The 17,819-nt window shown below is 45.8% G+C and overlaps 3 protein-coding genes and 1 long non-coding RNA gene across 8 annotated transcripts; 3 read left to right on the top strand and 1 right to left on the bottom strand.

The window, feature by feature from the left end:
• The first annotated feature begins 387 nt into the window (after positions 1–387).
• c1h19orf53 (chromosome 1 C19orf53 homolog) lies at positions 388–1,766 on the top strand. Its single transcript, XM_023959734.1, has 3 exons — positions 388–516; positions 1,101–1,156; positions 1,231–1,766. Exons 1-3 carry the CDS (start codon positions 429–431, stop codon positions 1,375–1,377), a joined length of 291 nt encoding a protein of 96 aa, XP_023815502.1. The 5' UTR covers positions 388–428; the 3' UTR covers positions 1,378–1,766.
• A 744-nt stretch (positions 1,767–2,510) lies between these two features.
• On the bottom strand, positions 2,511–5,472 carry LOC101169913 (regulator of G-protein signaling 8-like). Of its 3 annotated transcripts, XM_004066219.3 has the most exons (5): positions 5,361–5,472; positions 5,237–5,293; positions 5,114–5,166; positions 2,886–3,049; positions 2,511–2,817 (listed from the first exon to the last, which is right to left on the bottom strand). In XM_004066219.3, the coding sequence occupies exons 1-5, from the start codon at positions 5,402–5,404 to the stop codon at positions 2,650–2,652; spliced, it is 486 nt and encodes a 161-aa protein (XP_004066267.1). In that variant the 5' UTR covers positions 5,405–5,472; the 3' UTR covers positions 2,511–2,649. The 3 variants fall into 3 exon arrangements, with proteins under 3 accessions (XP_004066267.1, XP_020560923.1, XP_020560920.1); XM_020705264.1 differs by lacking the exons at positions 5,114–5,166; positions 5,237–5,293; positions 5,361–5,472 and adding an exon at positions 4,021–4,121; XM_020705261.1 differs by lacking the exons at positions 5,114–5,166; positions 5,237–5,293; positions 5,361–5,472 and adding an exon at positions 3,997–4,093.
• On the top strand, positions 2,933–6,042 carry LOC105354712. Its single transcript, XR_909279.3, has 2 exons — positions 2,933–5,262; positions 5,353–6,042. It is a non-coding gene; the product is annotated as an uncharacterized LOC105354712 (long non-coding RNA).
• A 3,634-nt stretch (positions 6,043–9,676) lies between these two features.
• LOC101169667 (calcium-binding mitochondrial carrier protein SCaMC-3-like) lies at positions 9,677–17,355 on the top strand. Of its 3 annotated transcripts, XM_023959686.1 has the most exons (12): positions 9,769–10,037; positions 10,712–10,941; positions 12,240–12,363; positions 12,465–12,552; positions 14,225–14,336; positions 14,710–14,868; positions 14,936–15,088; positions 15,354–15,467; positions 15,537–15,704; positions 15,775–15,922; positions 16,122–16,304; positions 16,599–17,355. In XM_023959686.1, the coding sequence occupies exons 2-12, from the start codon at positions 10,747–10,749 to the stop codon at positions 16,610–16,612; spliced, it is 1,458 nt and encodes a 485-aa protein (XP_023815454.1). In that variant the 5' UTR covers positions 9,769–10,037; positions 10,712–10,746; the 3' UTR covers positions 16,613–17,355. The 3 variants fall into 3 exon arrangements, with proteins under 3 accessions (XP_023815447.1, XP_023815454.1, XP_023815438.1); XM_023959679.1 differs by having other exon boundaries at positions 9,677–9,974; positions 16,122–17,355; XM_023959670.1 differs by having other exon boundaries at positions 16,122–17,355.
• Positions 17,356–17,819: the final 464 nt, after the last annotated feature.

The raw sequence follows: 17,819 nt of genomic DNA, 5'->3' as shown, positions 1-17,819 counted from the left end.
ACTGCTCTTGAGGAGAGCTGCATGGAGTAATGGACCAAAGTAGCAGTCTGGATGTGAAAACCAGCTGAAGATCTTAGATCTCTGAAACTGGCAATAAATTGTATGTAACAAAGTGCTAATGTGAACCAATTACTTATTTTCCGCCAAAATTTACAAATAAATTTAAAAATCAGGCAATGTGTCTTTTTTTGTCTTTTAAGTGTATCAGGGATGAACATTCATAGAAAGAGAATAGAGCAGAAAAAAAGAACAAAAAATGCATTGTAAAGTAAAGCTGCTTTTAGACACTTAATTTATGTTACAAAAGTAAATGAGAATTGATTGTATTTACAAGTGTAGGACAGTAGCTGAACAGCAGAGGGCGCCACAAAAGTCGGAAGGCGACCGGAACTACGTGGTTCTCTGTAGAAGAATTACTTCCGGTAAAAATGGCGCAGGGTTCCAAGAAGTTCAAGCAGCGGCCGGGAGCGTCGAAGAAAGGGCCGCACAACAAGCAGAAAGGACCGAAGAAAGGAGGTGAGCAGAACCGGAGCCGCACGAAAGCTGCTACCGCGAAAAAAACCCGCACGCGGGGCCGACGCGCGCCCGCGCAGAAACGTGCTGTGACGTCAAGTTGAGCCCCCCCCCCCCCAAACAGGAAGTACCAGCTGTCTCCAAAAAGCCAAAATGTCATAGACTTTATTAGGGAAATAAGCACTTATTACTCAGTCTTTCTATTTCTATTTTTTCGTGATCTTTTGTCTGTAGTGCAAGTCATTCAAATTATTAATGTGTCAATAAATGTATGTGGTGCTTGCTGGCCCCCAACTGGAACATTTGAAGCGTCAGATTGACAGATTTTGGACCAATCACTGCTTACTGACGATGTCTGGCTCCAACATTGCAGCGTCCGTATTGTAAAATAATTAATAATAATAATTAATAATTAATAATTAGTCGACTGAATCAATTTTATTTGGTCAGAGCCTGAATGGATGACGTCCCACTCGCTAAAAGTCATGGTTCGGCTTCAATTCTGGAATTCTTCTGTGTAAATTGTTGTAGTAGTCTAAACCAGATCACCTGAAGCTCCGATGGCGTTTATCTCTGTCCGTGGTTAGGAAGGATCATCGCACCCAAAAAGGCTCCGTTGGTTCAGCAGCAGAAGCTGAAAAAGGTGAGGTCATTTCCTCCCCACAGCTATTGGGAACTGTCAGGACTGTTTTTGACTACTCTGCCCCCTCCCCCCAGGGTCTGGAGGTGGCCATCAGGAACAAGATTGAACAAGAGGTGACTCAGAGGGCTAGCTCCTCCCTCCACAAGCCGCTGGCGGTGGTGAAAGGCGCTGAGCCCAAAGGACCCCCAGCAGCTGGCCGTCCGGGAGGCAGCTCAAAATAAGACTGTCCTGAAGCAGCAGACAGAATCCTGCTGACCCCCCCCCCCCCCCCCCCCCCCCCAGGATCAGGGGCAACCTGCAGACCCCCTCAGGATCAGAAGCAACCTGCAGACCCCCCTCAAGGGTCAGCGGATCTTGCAGACCCCCCAGGATCAGGAGCAACCTGCAGACCCCCCAGGATCAGGGGCATTCTTTGTGGCCTGAAGGAGGATCTATGGAGGATCTGTGTAACAGTAAACAGCAGCTGGGGGGTCAGATGGAGGTTCACTGTGTTTGATTTAACAAACACCATCGTTTTCTGGGACGATTTGAAAAAGTCAACAATGACTCATCAAAAACATCTGGAGAAGATCGTCCATTTGAATCAATAAATATAATAATGATCAGTTTATATCAGTTTTCATGACTTTCAAACTGAGATGATGTTTGAAGAGCTGATGTTCTCTAAGAGTGGCATTTGTCCCCCTACCACTTAGCCCCTCCTCACGTGTGTGCTGGGGGGGGCAAGCGCTGAAGCCTTGTTTTAGGTCGGCCCTCTAAGGTGTGGCTGGGCGTCTCTGAAGCTGCTTCAGGTCTAAAGCTGCGTTCACCCCGCCCTTGGCAAGGCACGTTCAAGCTAACACTTCCAGGGAAAAGTCCTTTTAAACTTACACTAATGTGTGTTTCGGGCTACGGCATTCAAACCTTTGGGTTCACGCATTGCTGCGCAGGTTTCTATGAGCGTTTTGGGGTTTTACATACAAAGCTTGCGACCCTTAAACGTGCATTGAAAGTTAAACCAGTTGAACTTTGACCAATGAGGGACTTGGATTTGGTAGTGATGTATGAATGGCGTCCCTTTTAATTCACTGCAGTGCAAATTATTTGAAAATGATCATGAAGAAGAAATTAATAATTGTGCGTCCGGCCAGAATTATGACAGCAACTTTATCACATATTGGAATAGAGCTGTGAAAGAAAAAGCCTGGAGCAAGAGTCACCAGATTTGCACCAAGTCTCTTCCCCCTGTAGGTGGCGGACATGCGCTAGGAAATAAAAGAAAAGAAGAAAGAGGCCCCTCCCTGCTCGTCCAGTGTGAACACCACATGCTGAAAGCGTGTTCTTGAATGTGTGCCTGATGCAAAGTAGCTCAACACTGAAGCTCCAGGTTTTTATTAAAGCAGCACAGCAAGCATCACATGAAGCTTCCTGCCACAGGGAAGCTCAACACAAACGTAGGATGGCAGTGGTAACGCGGCTCCACCATCACATCCAGCAGAAGTGATGCTGAGCTTCTAGAAGGCTTTGAGGGCCTCCACGCAGAGCTGAGAGCGGAGGAACCGAGGGAAGGAGTCTTTGGCCATCAAGCTGTAGATCCTCTGCTGGGCTTCCAGGAAGGAGTCGGCGCTCGGAGACTCCATCACACCCAGCAGAGCCTCGCGGGTCTCAGCGTCCAGGTTCACCTGTTCAGCAGGAGGAAGCTTTGACCTTTGTCCTGATTGACAGATGAGCTTGGTTTATCTTCACTGACCTCCAGTGGGGCCTCCGGGTTAACGAACTGGCTGTAGATCTTGCTGGCCTTGTTCTTCAGCAGGTTTGAAGGAGAAACTCTGAAGTCCTCACAAGCCAACCAGAACTCCAGGTTCTCCTCACTGAACTCTGAACGAAGGAAGCCTCGAAAGGCCTGCAGGCCACCTGGGAGAGAAGGACAGTTCTGGTTTTTAGGATCCTGCTCAGAGAAGACATGAAGGAAACAACAAAACAGCTCTTCATCAAGTGTTCCAGTTTGGAGATAACTAGTCATGGAGCCAGATTAGTCTCAAAAGAATCATTTCAGTCCTACAGGGAATGATGTTCATGAAAGAGGCAGATCTTCCCTGCATCTGAGGATGGAAGCTGTGAGAATGAATGACATCCACACGGCGCCCATATTCAATCTCTGATGATCAACTCAATGTTTCGGCTCAGGGTAAAGACCTCCCGCTAAAAGATCACACTTTTTTATGCTTTCCAGTTTCATGTACGTTCATTTTGAGCCTGAAACTCAACCAAACTTCTGTTTTTCTTTGGATCTTCATTTTACAGATTCTAAAACCAAAATGGCCTGAAAGTCATCAGGTTTTCCATAAAAGTTTTGACTCTGGTTCCACTCATGCAGAGGGTTTCTGTTGGTGACCCACAATTCTGTGGGGATGATCCTCCTGAACCCAGAGAGGCAGGAAACCTTCCAACCTGAAGGTCCTTTTTCAGCCAACATGAACCAACGGAAAGAGTAGCAGCAACATTTTGACAGTTTCATTCCAAAATGGCTTAATCAGTTATTCTGTAAAGGAAAACTGAGATCAAACAGGTTCCTTCAAATGCAGCCAGAAACTGAAGTCACTTTAGAATTCAGTCAAAACTCTGAAAATCCCCATGAGATGATGTTTGTAAAATATGCACAGAAGCTTTTGTCCACAGAACTCAATTACGCACAAATGAGAGTACATCAGTGAACCCTGAACCAGGAAAATGTCCCGAAGAACCAAAGGACGTTTAAACCCAAAGTCACCATGAGCAACGTACTAATGACCTGGACCAGAAGAAGAGAGGAATTTTTAAAGAATGAATGATCAGAAACAGGATGCTAGCTGTAAACTCACTGAAGTAAAACTCCATCCACCCACCCAGACTTCCCTCTCCCCAGACAGCAGCTACGGTGTTCCCAGGCCAGTTGAGGGACATAGTCTCTCCAGCGTGTCCTGGGTCTTCCCTGAGGTCTCTGCCCAGTGCGACCAGCCTGGAACACCTCCCCAAGAAGGCATTCGGGCCAGATGCATGAGCCACCCCAACTGGCTCCGCTTGAGCTAAAGGAGCAGCAGCTCTCTCCTGGTGACTGAGCTCCTCCTATCCGTAAGGGAACGGCCGGCCATCCTGCAGAGGAAGCTGATTTTTATTTTTTGCATGAGAAAATGTATTTTTTATTTATTTAACTATTATTTAACCAGGAAGAAAAATCCTATTCAGATCTACTGATATATTTTTCAAGGGAGTCCTCTTGGCTGAATTAAAGTAATAAAAGCTGAATTTGCTAAATGAAAATAACAGAATATTTGCCAATGATACAAACACGCATACACAGTCATAATCACGCATAACCACGGTTTCAGAGCAACCAATGAACCTATGAAGCATGTTTTGGACTGACACATGAACCAGGAGAACGTGCAAACTTCACACAGAAAGAACTCAGCTGGGATTTGAATCTGTTTGTGTGATGTCAGAGTACTAACCACTACACCACATTGCAGCCCTTAGTTTATTTCCAAAACCCCAAAGTAAAGCATGAAGGAGCGCTGAAGACCATGCAAAGGAACCAGAAGGAGGATCTGGATGTTTTTATGGAGACGCACCATGAGCTGAATGTGTTTTAGTGTCATGTTTAAAAAAGAATTGATTGTTCTTTGTTGTTTTTTAGTCCTGCTGAGTTGGGTTTTGGGCTGGGATCATGGCCATTGGTCTGCTTGTGCTGCAGGTTTCAGATCTTCAGGTGGTTGACCTCATCACACCTTTAGCTTCTTTTTCAGCTTAGTCAGGTTTGAGTTTAAAGTTTGCATTTGGGTGGAAAACAGGTGAGTTTTACAGTTTTTGTCAGCAGTTCAACAAACACCAGTCTGAGTGGAGCTCCCTTCTCTGCGGAGCGCCACCTGCTGGTCGCTTTACAGAGCAGAAGATGAGGAAAAAGCTCAAACCTTTGTGGAGAAGAAGTCAATCTCTTACTTTTGGTGTTCAGCAGGGTTTCCAGATCCTGAAGTGTCTTTCCGTCGTGAAGCCTGAGGTCAGACCGACAGTCAGAACCAAAGCTGGTTTTCATTCTTCTGAGCCTGAACGCAGCCAACTTACCGATGCTTGTGATGGGCATCTGCCAGGTGAATGAGCTTCACTCGCATCCCTTTGGCCCTGAAACACACAGACACTGGAAGTGACTCTGAACCTTCTCTCCATGTCTTCACCGCCAGATACTCACTTCTCCAGACATGAAGAAGGCAGGGAGGAAAGGCCTTTACACATCACTGCAGGTTAGGAGGGTATCAAGAGGCTCTGTGCTGCAGCGGGGTCGCGCTCTGCCCCCCCTCCAGCTCTAGCTGCTCTTATATAGGTTGAGCTATCTGCTGTGCCCATCAGCTGCTGTCAGAGCTGCAGCTGGGACGCTGAGATGAAGCAAAGCTGATGAAGATGAGGATTTTCTGTCAGCAGCAGGAACAAAGGATTAAAGATGGGGGGCAGGTGAGGTCAGGGGACGCTGCATGATTAAAGGTGAGCAACACAAAGAAGAACAGGGTGATGAAGGAGCAGCAGGTGGAGCGGAAGTATCCACCATCTGTGAAAAGAGGAGCTCTGCATGTTTGAGGAGCAGCTGTTCGACTGTTAAAAAAAACAAACTACCCATGTTTTTCTTCCCATCAAAGGGCAAAGACCTCCACTGTTTCCGCTGCTCCCTTTTATTCGGTGTATAATCAGTTTAGTTTGAGGAAGAGAAGCTACAACCTGGGTTCTTTGGGTCTCAGGATTCTGAAAAGAGTGAAAATAAATGACGCAGTTTTCAATGGAAGACAAGAACGGACAAGTCTGCTAAAAATGTTCAGCTTGTTTGTTTTAAGATGATGACTTATTAAGATGGTATCTCTAATAAACAGTAAAAACAGAGATCACTGATGTTGCTTCATCTCTTAAATTCCGCCTGAGTTTGACCACGACTGAAGTAATCACCATAGTTGGCTGTGTTGTTTTTGAAGACCGACTCTGATGAACATTGTGTTTTCAGTGTTTTTAACATGTTCTTGTGACATTTTTCTGATAATGGAGGACACTGTAACCCTTGTGCTATCCTAGGCACTTTAACATTGGGAGTTGGGTCATCTAGACCCACTAGACAATGCTCTGAACCTTTTTTCTTCAATGATTTGTGATCTTCACTGGTGTCCATGGATTACATGAAATGTTTCCACCTTTATCCACCTTTGTCATGGTAGGGAGTACACGTCAATGTAAGGGTGGGGTCATCTGAGATAGCACAAGGGTTAAAAAAAAAAAAAATTAAACAATGTTCAGAGTTTAGTTCTTTATTCAAATCGCTGTGAATCAGGAGCAGATATACAAAAGAGAAAAAGCTTGTAGGTGTGACACAGAACCTCTAAAGGCAAGCCGTACGCTCCCTGCTCTGCTCCATTCTGATGCATCCTCTTGTAGACAACTAGATCCATGGATGTCTGCCTGTCTCGTCTGAGAAGGCATCTGGATCAAAATTGTATGGCTGGGAAGCTCCAACATTGCTTGCCATTTTTGTTGCAAAAATAATTGTGGGTTAGGGGTGTGAGGGGCTGTGCGCTAGTTGATGACCGTGTAAACGGCTGGATGATGGGAAGGGGGTGGGCTTACTCCACGCCAACAGTTCCGCCCTCAACTAAGAAGTTAATTTCTAAGAAACTACTGCTGCTCTGCCTCTGCAGAAATTATACTCTAGAAAACTACACAGGTTTTTGATTTTGCTATTTTTCTATTTAGCTAAAAAGCGGGACTCCAGGCCCCCGAACACGGCCTGCTACCAATGATGACGTCACACTATTTGATTGGCATTACAGTAGTAATGAGCAACTACTGTTGGTCCGATGACGTGTAAGATAGTGATTGGTCAGGATAAAGTACGACATGTCCATAGAAGAAAAAATTTGAGTGTCGTTGTAAACAAAGTTCCGAAATAGAGCTAGATGATCTTCTAAACAGGCTTTTATTATTGTTATGATTATTATTAAATGTATGTCTGCTTATAGTTTTTTGAAATTCGTGTGGCCAGTGCTTTATTATTGGTGGAACAGACCCGAAAGAAGGGTTAGGATTAGGTCAATACAACATTTAGCCGTGGATAAACTTAAACTGGAATAACATCAGCCTTTATTTTGTCTGGACCCCAATGGTAACACAAATTCACATGATTGTCCAGTTTCCCAGGACTGTTCATTCAAAAGGCGCCTCCGCCTGTCCCAAAGCTGCTTCTCTGCTTGGAGACACAAATCTCTCAAGAGACACGGTTCTCCTGAGTCCAGCACCTCGCTCAGACAGAACAGCTAGACGGACTGCGGTCTGAAGCCTTCTCTGTTGCGCACACCGTAACAAAGCACTGCAAACACGAAGCTACGAGTCCAGCTGCTCTGCTCAGAGACATGCACATGCAATATGTGCGTGCACGGTTTACTTAACAGTAGGAGCACAATTGATTAATCCGTGCGCATGGTTTATCAGTTTTTTTTAACCACTGGCACCTGGAAGGCTCAGTACACTGTTCACCTCACGAAAGTCTCTTTTACACATTTATTCTCAGCTGAATTTGCACAAAAGCTGATTTGTATATAGTTTTCGTCATTTACTACATAGTTATATTTTACATTTTGTGTGAATGTTTCAGATACCCCATCTTTTCTTTAACCTTATGCCATTCAGAGCGAACAGCACAGTAAGCATCTCATTGTACAGGGAAACCCATTTCCTTACTGTACATTTGACTATAAACCCCTTTGAATCTTGAATCAGATCACCTCGAACCTCCACAGCAGCTTACCAAATCCAAAGCAGAGAAACTCACAGAGGTTGAAGCACAACAATCCAAGAGAGGAGGCGTACTAATCAAGAATCTGTGATCCTGAGGCAGATTTAGAGCGGGAAGGGCACAGAAACACACTGAGGGGAGAAGACTGAATCCTCATCAGGGACAGAAAGTGACGGACCGACCTATAAAAAACTATAAACTGCTGGACTAAGAGCTGAAGCACAACAAACTAGCAGAGAAGTTGAGGAACTGTCAATCTTAAATGTCCAAAGGAGGCTGGGATTGGCTTCAGATTAGACTGGTTTGGAAAATGAATGATGGACTTTGAACATATGTATTTCAGAAACGGCAAAGGACCCAGTGTTTGCTGTGATGTGTACAATAAAATAAACAGAGGAGAAACAAGTCTATTTAAATTTCAGCTGAACTTTCAGCATTTTAAAGCAACAACCCTCGGTCATGTTCTGCTTGTTTAGTGTTTTTTTCCATTCTTTTATTTGGCTTATGTGCAGGCTGTCTGTGACTCCGCCCATTCTCCTGTGAAACATGTTAAGCAGTCACAGCATCCTGCACTTAAAAAAATGAGTCTAAGAGTATTTAAATAACTCTGCTAGAGCCTTCAGTGTCAGCATGTTCTGCTTTCAGGCGAGTGCGTCAAACAGGTCTTTGAATGTCGTGTCAATACATTTTGGGGATTTTTCCCTGCATCTGGGTTTCCTCTTACCTGCCTAACTGTGACATTCTCAGCAAGTAAGACGTCAAATATTTTTCTGCAGGAGCTAAAATTTGTCTCAGCTTCATATTAAGGATTTTGAGACATAGAATTGAAGGTAAAAATGAACACGGATGGGTTTGTTAGGTACCTCTCTCCAAAACTATGAACTGCTTTCATGATCCAACACTGAGATGAAGGTTTTCAAAATCCAATGTGCAAAAAACATTTAAATGAAGTCACATGACAAAAATGTATTCAACAAATTGTACATTTATTCAAGAGAATATTTAAAACGTAACTGAATCCTTATGTTTTAGCTCTTTGTGCTTCACCAAAAGAGTTTGATCAAACTTCTTACAATCACCCTGCAGTGGGCCTGGCCTGACCTCTGACCTGTAGAACCAGGAAATGGGTTCAACCCACATGAAGCAGCAAATGGGTTTAAAAAAACAAAATAGGAAGTTAAAGTAACCAATTAAACTCAGACAAATTCAGCACAAAAACGGAATAAACGAAATAGTTATGAACAGTAATGAAGAGTAACGAATAATGAAAAAAGTGAGAGTTCCTGCTCATTGTGTGTTCTTTGAACTGAAGCTCAGATTCCTGACCTGTTATCCCAGAGACAGACTGTGTCAGAGAAGCACCATAGATCTGCTGTAACCCGGTTTAGAAAATGACATGTGAACATGAAAAAGATGTTTCTGTGGGGTAGAGGACCTTGAGGTCCCTGGAGAAATCTTAGTACTTCAGAAACAAAAATGCTGACTCAGCTTTTGCAAAGAGAAGCAGGTGGATGAAAGGAGAGATGATTGACAGAGGTAAGGGTTTCTGATGGGAGGAGAACCTGTAAACTGATTGTAGACCAGATTTTTTTAGGGCATCCCGTTACACAACAATTGAAAATGCCAGGATGGAGCAGAGCTTGCTTAAGTTATATTAACAATTGAAAAGAAATCCTTTCAATTTTTTCTAAAACAGACTGATTATTCTGTTAATTTGAGAAATGGAAGTGGTTCGGGAAGAGACATCGGACGCGGAGCGGCCCCGGTCCCCGTATCCCCGGGGACCGGGGCCGCTCCGCGTCTCCTCCTCCGCGGGCTTCAGCGGCTGCGCGCTGCTCCGCTTCCTGCTGCGTCAACAGGAGGCTGAAGGAGATCCTGAAGAACGGAGCAGCGAGCGCGCGACTCCGAAAAGCCTCCGCGCACGGCAGACCCGGGAGCGGGACAGACCCGACCGATCGGTGCTCCGCGCTCTCCCCCGACCCCAGTCCCGGTCCCCCGAACACGGGCTTCGGTTCGGCGCGGATTTAAACGGCGGGAGTGAGTCAAACACGGCTTTGCTCTGCTACTGCGTTGACAGGCTGCGGACGCATGCGTGTTAAGGTCAGATTATGATATCGACACGATCGGTTTAGAATCTGGAACAGTGCAGAACCGGAACAACACATGTACACGCAATAAATACCACACATTCGCGCATGCGCGCACACACGAGTGTTTAAGTATCAAACATCTTCATGATTATCTGAGTTCAGATGCCTCCAGGAGGGGTTTCCCCCCCCTGATTTTACAGACACAACAATAAGTGTAACTGTCAGACCTTTTGTCTTTAGTTAAGGACAAAGTAATTAATAAAGATTTGGAGAACAGATCCAGTTTCTGAACTAAGACCCACAGAAGAGGTATCAATTTTGGTCAGAACAGGAGTAAAGCCAACAACATGACAGCAAAGCCCAGCCCTCTTCACCATGGTAACCACGGTTCTTTGGTTGGAGAGAGATGTCTTCTGTGGCATCATGTTTGATCTTCTGACATCTCAGGTTGCTCCTCAAAGGAAAGGCCGCCTGATGCCCAGGTGAAGAGTCAAATACAGTCAACTTTGCTGCAGCCTTTCATTTTTCCCCTAAACATTCATGTTCCTGGTCTAATTTATTGTTGTTTTTTTGGAAATATCCTTAAAAATGTGGGCTGACTTTCATGATAGATCTCCTCTGAAAAACCTTTCTCCGGTGTGGCTCTGGATCTGCTGTGGTAAAAGACTGCTTGGTTCTCTTCAGGTCACTTCGCTGATGCTCCTGTGGCCCGTCAAGTCATGGGACCTCAGCAGACTTGGCCCCCAGGGGTGCAGTGCCAAGAGCGCGTCCCCCAACAGCCGGACCAGGACAAAGAAAAGCGATGGGCTGAGATGTTTGAGCTGATGGACCTCAACAAGGACGGACACATTGATGTTCTGGAGCTGCGAGCCGGACTGGCAGGCCGGGGGCTGTCCAGAGCCTCTGTAGACAGGGTATGCGCCCCCCCCCCCCCCCCCCCCCAACTCTAAACTGTTTGACTCCACTTGTTGATTTGTGTTTGACCTCAAATGCAGGGACAGGCTGAAGGACAAAATCTGAATGAAGGTCAGGGGTCTGATAATATATTGGAGTTTCCTAAATAACACAGACTTCTATGTGACGGGCAGATGTCACCTGTGAGGAGATCCCAGCACCCGGGTGCTCTGCTCCAGGTGCTCTGCTCCTCTGGTCCAGACCCGGTGTGTCTGACATTGGCCGCAGCCTCCCTGACCTTCTCTGATTTGCCACTAATGTTTGTGTAAGAGGAGGTCTTTTTTCTGTCAGTCTACACACCTTTGTTTGTAATAAACACAACATGATGTTATGACACCACAACTGATTGTCGCACAACCTAGTGTCAAACTTCACAAGTCCTTCTAAATGTGGTTCCAGCTTGTCCTTTCTGTTAATCCCGATCGACTTGTACGGTTTTTTCAGAGCCCGGCCCTGCAGCTGCGCTTGTGTTTCCTGTAATGGCGCTTAGGCAGTCAGTCTGCTGTTATAACAGTCTACATGATCCCGATGATCTGACAATGTCATTCAGAATGTTGTGAGAACGGTTTAACTGGTGTGTAAAGGAGGTATTCTGCCTGAGACAATGTCCATTCGATCCTGGAGCTCATAGATCTGCTAAATGGAAGTCACAGTGGAAATCACAGACACAAAGGAAGCCAGTCAATTTAAATGGCAGCAAAAACGAGAGCCAGAAGCTGCGCTGTAAGAACATGCTGCCATCTTCAATTACCGTGTTTGGATATGGAAGTTTGCATGTGCATGTACGTGCATGTGCATGGGTGTGTGTGTTGGTTATTCTGGTAAAAGTAGCTCCTGTAAACTGAGCTCTCTGACCTTCCCTTGCGTCTCAGACTTCTAACTCCTGCTGGTGTTTTTTTTTTTTTTCATATCAAATTTGTTTCTGCAAACAGACTTTAGGATTACAGAATATTTGGCTGAACATGTTAACCTTATGGTTGCATGGTGGCGCAGTGGTGAGCGCTCACAGTGAGAAGACCCTGGTTTGAATCCCAGCTGGGACCTTTCTGTGTGGAGTTTGCATGTGTGAGTTTTCTCAGCCCACTCAGGCTTCCTCCCACGGTACAAAAACATGCTTTATAGGTGGTTTCATTTCTCTCTAGGTGGCTTTTCCAGTCTGAATACACCTAAAGAATGTGACCCCCAAACTATGTGAGAAAAAAGGTTTAAGGGATTATGTTTAAAATGAGTCTGACAACACGGCACCCTGTGTTGTCAGATTGTAGAGGCGGGTGACACCAACCAGGATGGAGTGCTGGACTTTGAGGAGTTCATCCAGTATCTCCGCAACCATGAAAAGCAGCTAAAAGTCATGTTTCACCGTCTGGACAGGAACAATGATGGTCTGTAACCCCCCCCAAAGAGACCACACAATAATCCATGAATCCTACGTCCTCTTATTTATCTTCAGTCTCCCTCCACCACCGTCTGCTGCTGTTTGCAGGGCAGATAGATGCAGCAGAGATCCAGGACTGCCTGCGCAGTATCGGGGTGAACATCAGCCTGGAAGAGGCGACCAGGATATTGCTGAGGTCCGTAATCCTTCATGTCTTTCACATAGACTGTAACACGTCAGAAGGGGGGGGGGGGGGGGGGGACCACTTTGAACCAGAAAGAGGAAAAAGTTCTTATTCTTATTAATATTTTGACACAAACAAAGCCACACTTGAACATTTGAGTTGGGCTGCTACAGTACAGCATTGGTCTCCAACTGATTTGAGAATTAATTTTCACAGACCAGGCTATACAATTCTGAAGCTGACATTTATTTCTTTTTTAAGATTCCAGGTAACCGTTAAATTTGAAAGGGAGGGTTAAGCCAAATCATTCCACGGTCCGGGTGAATCCTCGGTTCTGATTTGCCCCAGGGTGTGCATTAAAAAGTGATATACCACATCTAAAAAAGAAGTTCCAGTCACATACTGTATATCTTTCCTTTGCCACTCTAGCTGAGGTGTGAACAAGCTCTGTAGCTGTTACAATGACAAGGCGCTGCAACACATATTAAATGGTCCCCCTTTTTTTGGAAAAAACGATTTACACCTAAAAAAAACTAGATTAAAGTACTAAAACATTTTGAATGCACATTTCTTTCTTTAGTAACCACATTATTAGCGGGAGGCTAAGCACGAAACGGAGGGCGGTTCAGGCTTCTGTGTTGTCCATTAATTTCTGATAATGGACACCTCAGAGATTATCCCTTACTTACAGTGGAGCAAAAACGAAAAATCTACGTAGTCTAAAACTGTCTTTAGAAACTAAGTTTCACTGAAGACCATAAATATAGTGGGGCAAAAAAGTATTTAGTCAGCAGCCAAGTTCTCCCACTTAAAAAGATGTGAGAGGCCTGAAACTTTCATCATAGGTAAACCTCAATAATTAAAAACAAAATGAGGGGGGAAAATCCAGAAAACCACATTGTCTGATTTTTTAAGAATTTATTGGTGGAAAATAAGTATTTGATCAATAACAAATGTTCAAAATGTTTTCTGTCAGTCTTCATAAAGTTTATACAAACTGTTGGTATTTTGGCCCATTCCTCCATGCAGATTTCCTCTAGAGCAGTGATGTTTTGGCGCTGTTGCTGGGCAACACAGACTTTCAACTCTCTCCAAAGATTTTCTATGGGGTTAAGATCTGGACACTGGATAGGTCACTCCAGGAATGAAATGCTTCTTATGAAGCCACTCCTTTATTACCCGGGCAGCGTGTTCGGGATTGTTGTCATGCTGACAGACCCAGCCACGTTTCATCTTCAAGCGATTACTTTTGGTGTAAAGTAACGTGGGGCTGATGAATGTGCAGTTGTTCTGACTTCCAGCCTAAAAGTCCTCTGAAAACACAAAGACGAGTCATGAAGTGATCAGAGGTTTTCAGAAGATCAGATGGAGGTGAAGGAGTCTGCAGCTGACAGAGTTGCCATGGAGACAGAAAAGAGCTTCTCTGTGATCCATCAGGTCTGTCACCAGATCTGAGTCCAGCTGTTCATGCTGGACTTCAGCTTCATGAGGAACCTTCACCTCTGTCCACCGTGCTCTTCGTTTAGTGATGGAGCCTGCTGGACTGACAGTCAATGGAGTCACAGCAGCAATAAAAATCCCCACATCATCCCCATGGCAACGACATCCTCACAGCAATAACATTCCAGGCGCATCACTGCATCTGTTTGTAACTAATTGTCCGTTTTCTGTGTTTCCTGTAAAGAATGGACCAGGACGGCACCATGACCATCGACTGGAACGAGTGGCGAGACTACTTCCTGTTTAACCCTCTCACCAACATGGAGGACGTGGCGCGTCACTGGAAGCGTTCCATGGTGAGCTAGCCAACAAGGGAGGGGAGACCTTTTGCCCCCATCCCACACAACCGTCTGCGCCCCGCTCATCTTCAGGCCGACCCAGAATTGAGGTCCGGGAAAACAGTTAGGGAGAGCTAAGGTCGGGTCTGGTGTTCAAAGATCTGCTGTCAGCAGATGCTCCGCCTCTCTGCATCCTCTGAAGACCTTCAGGCCTTGAAGAGCAGAGCAGAGAGGATAGCACCAGAAGGACATAAATGTTCTTTCTGCTGTCATTAGGACCAGGGTCTCACTGAGAGGCTGGGGGGCCGTTGTGTGGAATGGTGGTTAGATTAAACCAGAGTTCTTTATCATGAACCCATTGAACTTTCTCTGGTCCTGCTGACCTCAGTAGATGTTGGACACGGGTGAGCAGCTCACCGTCCCAGACGAGTTCTCAGAGGAGGAGAAGAAATCTGGGTTCGTGTGGCGACAGCTGATGGCCGGAGCCATGGCCGGGTCCGTGTCCCGTACAGGAACCGCCCCATTGGACCGCCTCAAAGTTTTCCGGCAGGTCTGAGCGCAGTGCAGGTCACCCTCTGCACTGGTGTTCAGCGCTCATCCTGACCTCTGTTCCACAGGTTCATGGTTCTTCTGACTTCAGTGGCAGCATGCTAAGCAGCTTTAAGCACATGCTGAGGGAGGGGGGCGCCAGCTCACTGTGGAGAGGGAATGGGGTCAACGTTCTGAAACTGGCCCCTGAGACCGCCATCAAGTTCACAGCTTATGAGAAGGTGAAACTCCTGCAACACTCCCCTCCTCCAGCTGTTGTTTCTGCTCATTGACCTTTTGGGGAGGAAGTGAGGGTCTATGGACCCTCACTATGGGGACCTCTATGGGGTCTAAGGCCTGCAGGGAATGCCTGAGCCTCAAAGTATTTTTGGCATTTCTTGTCCCACAACTTAATGAAGTAGATTGTCATCAAACCTTTCTTAGAACCCAGAACAACCTAAGTGTTTTTTTATTTTTGGTGCTCAAACGCTGTCCTCCACGCTGCAGGTGAAGAGTCTGATCCGAGGCCACGAGGACACCAGAACCCTGAGGGTTCATGAGAGGTTTTTTGCTGGTTGTTTGGCAGGAGCAACTGCTCAGACCACCATCTACCCCATGGAGGTAAAACCGAGTGACTCAAAGATGATCTGGCTCCTCTGTGTCTCCAGACCTCTTCTTGCCTCCCTGCAGGTGCTGAAAACCCGTCTGACACTCAGAAAAACGGGTCAGTTCTCGGGACTGGCTGACTGCGCCACACAGATCCTGCGGCGGGAAGGAGTTGGTGCCTTTTACAAGGGCTACATACCCAGCATGCTGAGCATCGTCCCTTACGCTGGCATCGACCTGGCCGTGTACGAGGTCAGACCCGGGAGCTGCGGCCCCCCCTGCTGCCCTCAGCCTTCTCACCTCTGGTCCTCTTGCTCCACAGACGCTGAAGTTCACGTGGCTGAACAGGAACAGGGGCGTGGCCGACCCGGGGGTGATGGTGCTGGTTGGATGTGGAGCCGTTTCCAGCACTTGTGGACAGCTGGCGAGTTACCCCCTGGCACTGATCCGCACTCGAATGCAGGCACAAGGTCAGGAGGACGCTCTCAGTTAACCAGTCATGATCTTACATCGCTAGTATAACAGACTAAAGATGTATGCAGTTTAGGAGATATTTCAGAAGATCACAGAGAAACTTCACACAAGAAAGGAAAGATTCAGTTAAAGAAAGATTCCTTCCCATCTTAAGAGTGGATCGGCTCACCTTGGTCTCTCTTTGGTTCTCCTCAGCTTCAGTGAAAGGAGCCCCCAGACTCTCCATGCTGTCTTTGCTTCGCAACATCATCACCCAGGAGGGTGTTGCTGGACTTTACCGAGGAGTTTCCCCCAACCTGCTAAAAGTCGTCCCCGCTGTGAGCGTGTCCTACGTCGTGTACGAATACATGAGGATGATGTTGGGCGTGGACATTGACGGTAGGAGATTGAGGAAGGGCTAGCAAACGGAGAAAGGGTTTGCTGTGGTTTTAATCTGCAGGCACGTGCAGATCAACTGTTGGTGCACGAGGAAACGTGACCCCCCGTCCAATAAAAGTTAAGAAAATCGAGATCAGAACAGCTCTCTAACACAGAAGGATCTTCTTTTTAAATGCATGTCAGCTCAGTAACCTGCATCCGGCTGCTGCAGTGACTCAGACTCTGCATGAACTTGGGGGAGGACTTGTGAATTGTAAAAATCCTTTTCTACAGTATGATCTTCTCACCCAGCAGAGGGTTCGAGGTGACCAGAACCTCACCTCCATTGAGGTTATGAAATCAAGTCATCCAGAAACATGCATTTATCAGAAGTTACCAAAGCCAGAGCACAACAGAGAGCAGCAGTGACAGTGAAGCAGGAAGAGACACTCCTGCAACCTGCCTGGAGACTTCCTGCTTTCAGGAGAGAGCTGGCAAGGAGACACAGGGAAGATCCAGAGAAGATCTTCATCACCAAGACACGGGCAGATGTAGATCAGTGCTGGACGAGGAGAATGTTCATGAGAGGCACTCGGAGACCCCGCACTGACTGGGTTTGGACTATAGTTGAATAAAACAGAGATGTTATTCATAAGCTGCATGTTTTTGATTCTTTGGAACCAGTTATAGTTTCTCTCATCATATGCTTTTTCACAAATACTTTGAAAACCTGGCTGAATTCTTTGCTTAGGTTTAAACAGAAGAAGCTCTGAGGCGTGTGATGGAATTTAAAGTCGGAGCTGACTCTCAGGACTATGAGGAGAGTCTAAAAGACACATTTCTAAACGTCATAAAGCATTTTTGTGAATTTAAACAGAATTTTTCTGGTAGTCAGCTTCCACCACTGAAGTAAAACAACCTTCAGCGTATCTCATTTGAAAGAAAAAGCTTTTGACTATAACCTCCTTTTTTTTCTACCTTTTTATTTTCCAGAAATAAATATTCCCATGTTATCATTTAAACTTGTTGAATTCAAAATAATTAAATATTTGTGTGCGATTGTGGATTAAAATTACTCTTTTGTTAGTTTTTTGTTTTAACTAATTATTTTACTGTTACTTTCAACCAAAAATTCATTCATCTTGAAGCCGGAGCCTGTCCCGGCCACTTGCGGGCAAAGGCAGGAGACACCCTGGACAGTCTGTCGCAGGGCCACATTCACACACCCATGCACAATTTAGAGTAACCAATTAACCTATGAAGCATGTTTTTGGACGGTGGGTGGAAAAAAACCATGCGTGCACAGTGAGAACATGCAAAGTCCACACAGAAAGGTCCCCCAATGGTGTTCTGTTCCAGGTCCCCCAGCCAGGAGTTGAACCAGGGGCCTTTTTGATTTGAGGCAAGAGCGCCAACCACTGTGCCACTGTGCAGCCGCCACCAAAAATTCAGTCTCAGAAAATGTGATTATTGTGGAAAAACATCCTTGTTGGAAACTGCTGGAGTCTCAGCTTTATCAGTCAATCATCTCAAACA

The sequence above is a fragment of the Oryzias latipes genome, chromosome 1, assembly GCF_002234675.1.
Source record: "Oryzias latipes chromosome 1, ASM223467v1".
Taxonomy (NCBI): Eukaryota; Metazoa; Chordata; class Actinopteri; order Beloniformes; family Adrianichthyidae; genus Oryzias; species Oryzias latipes.
The sequence above is the reverse complement of the archived record's forward strand: the minus strand, read 5'-3'. Positions and strand labels throughout refer to the sequence as shown.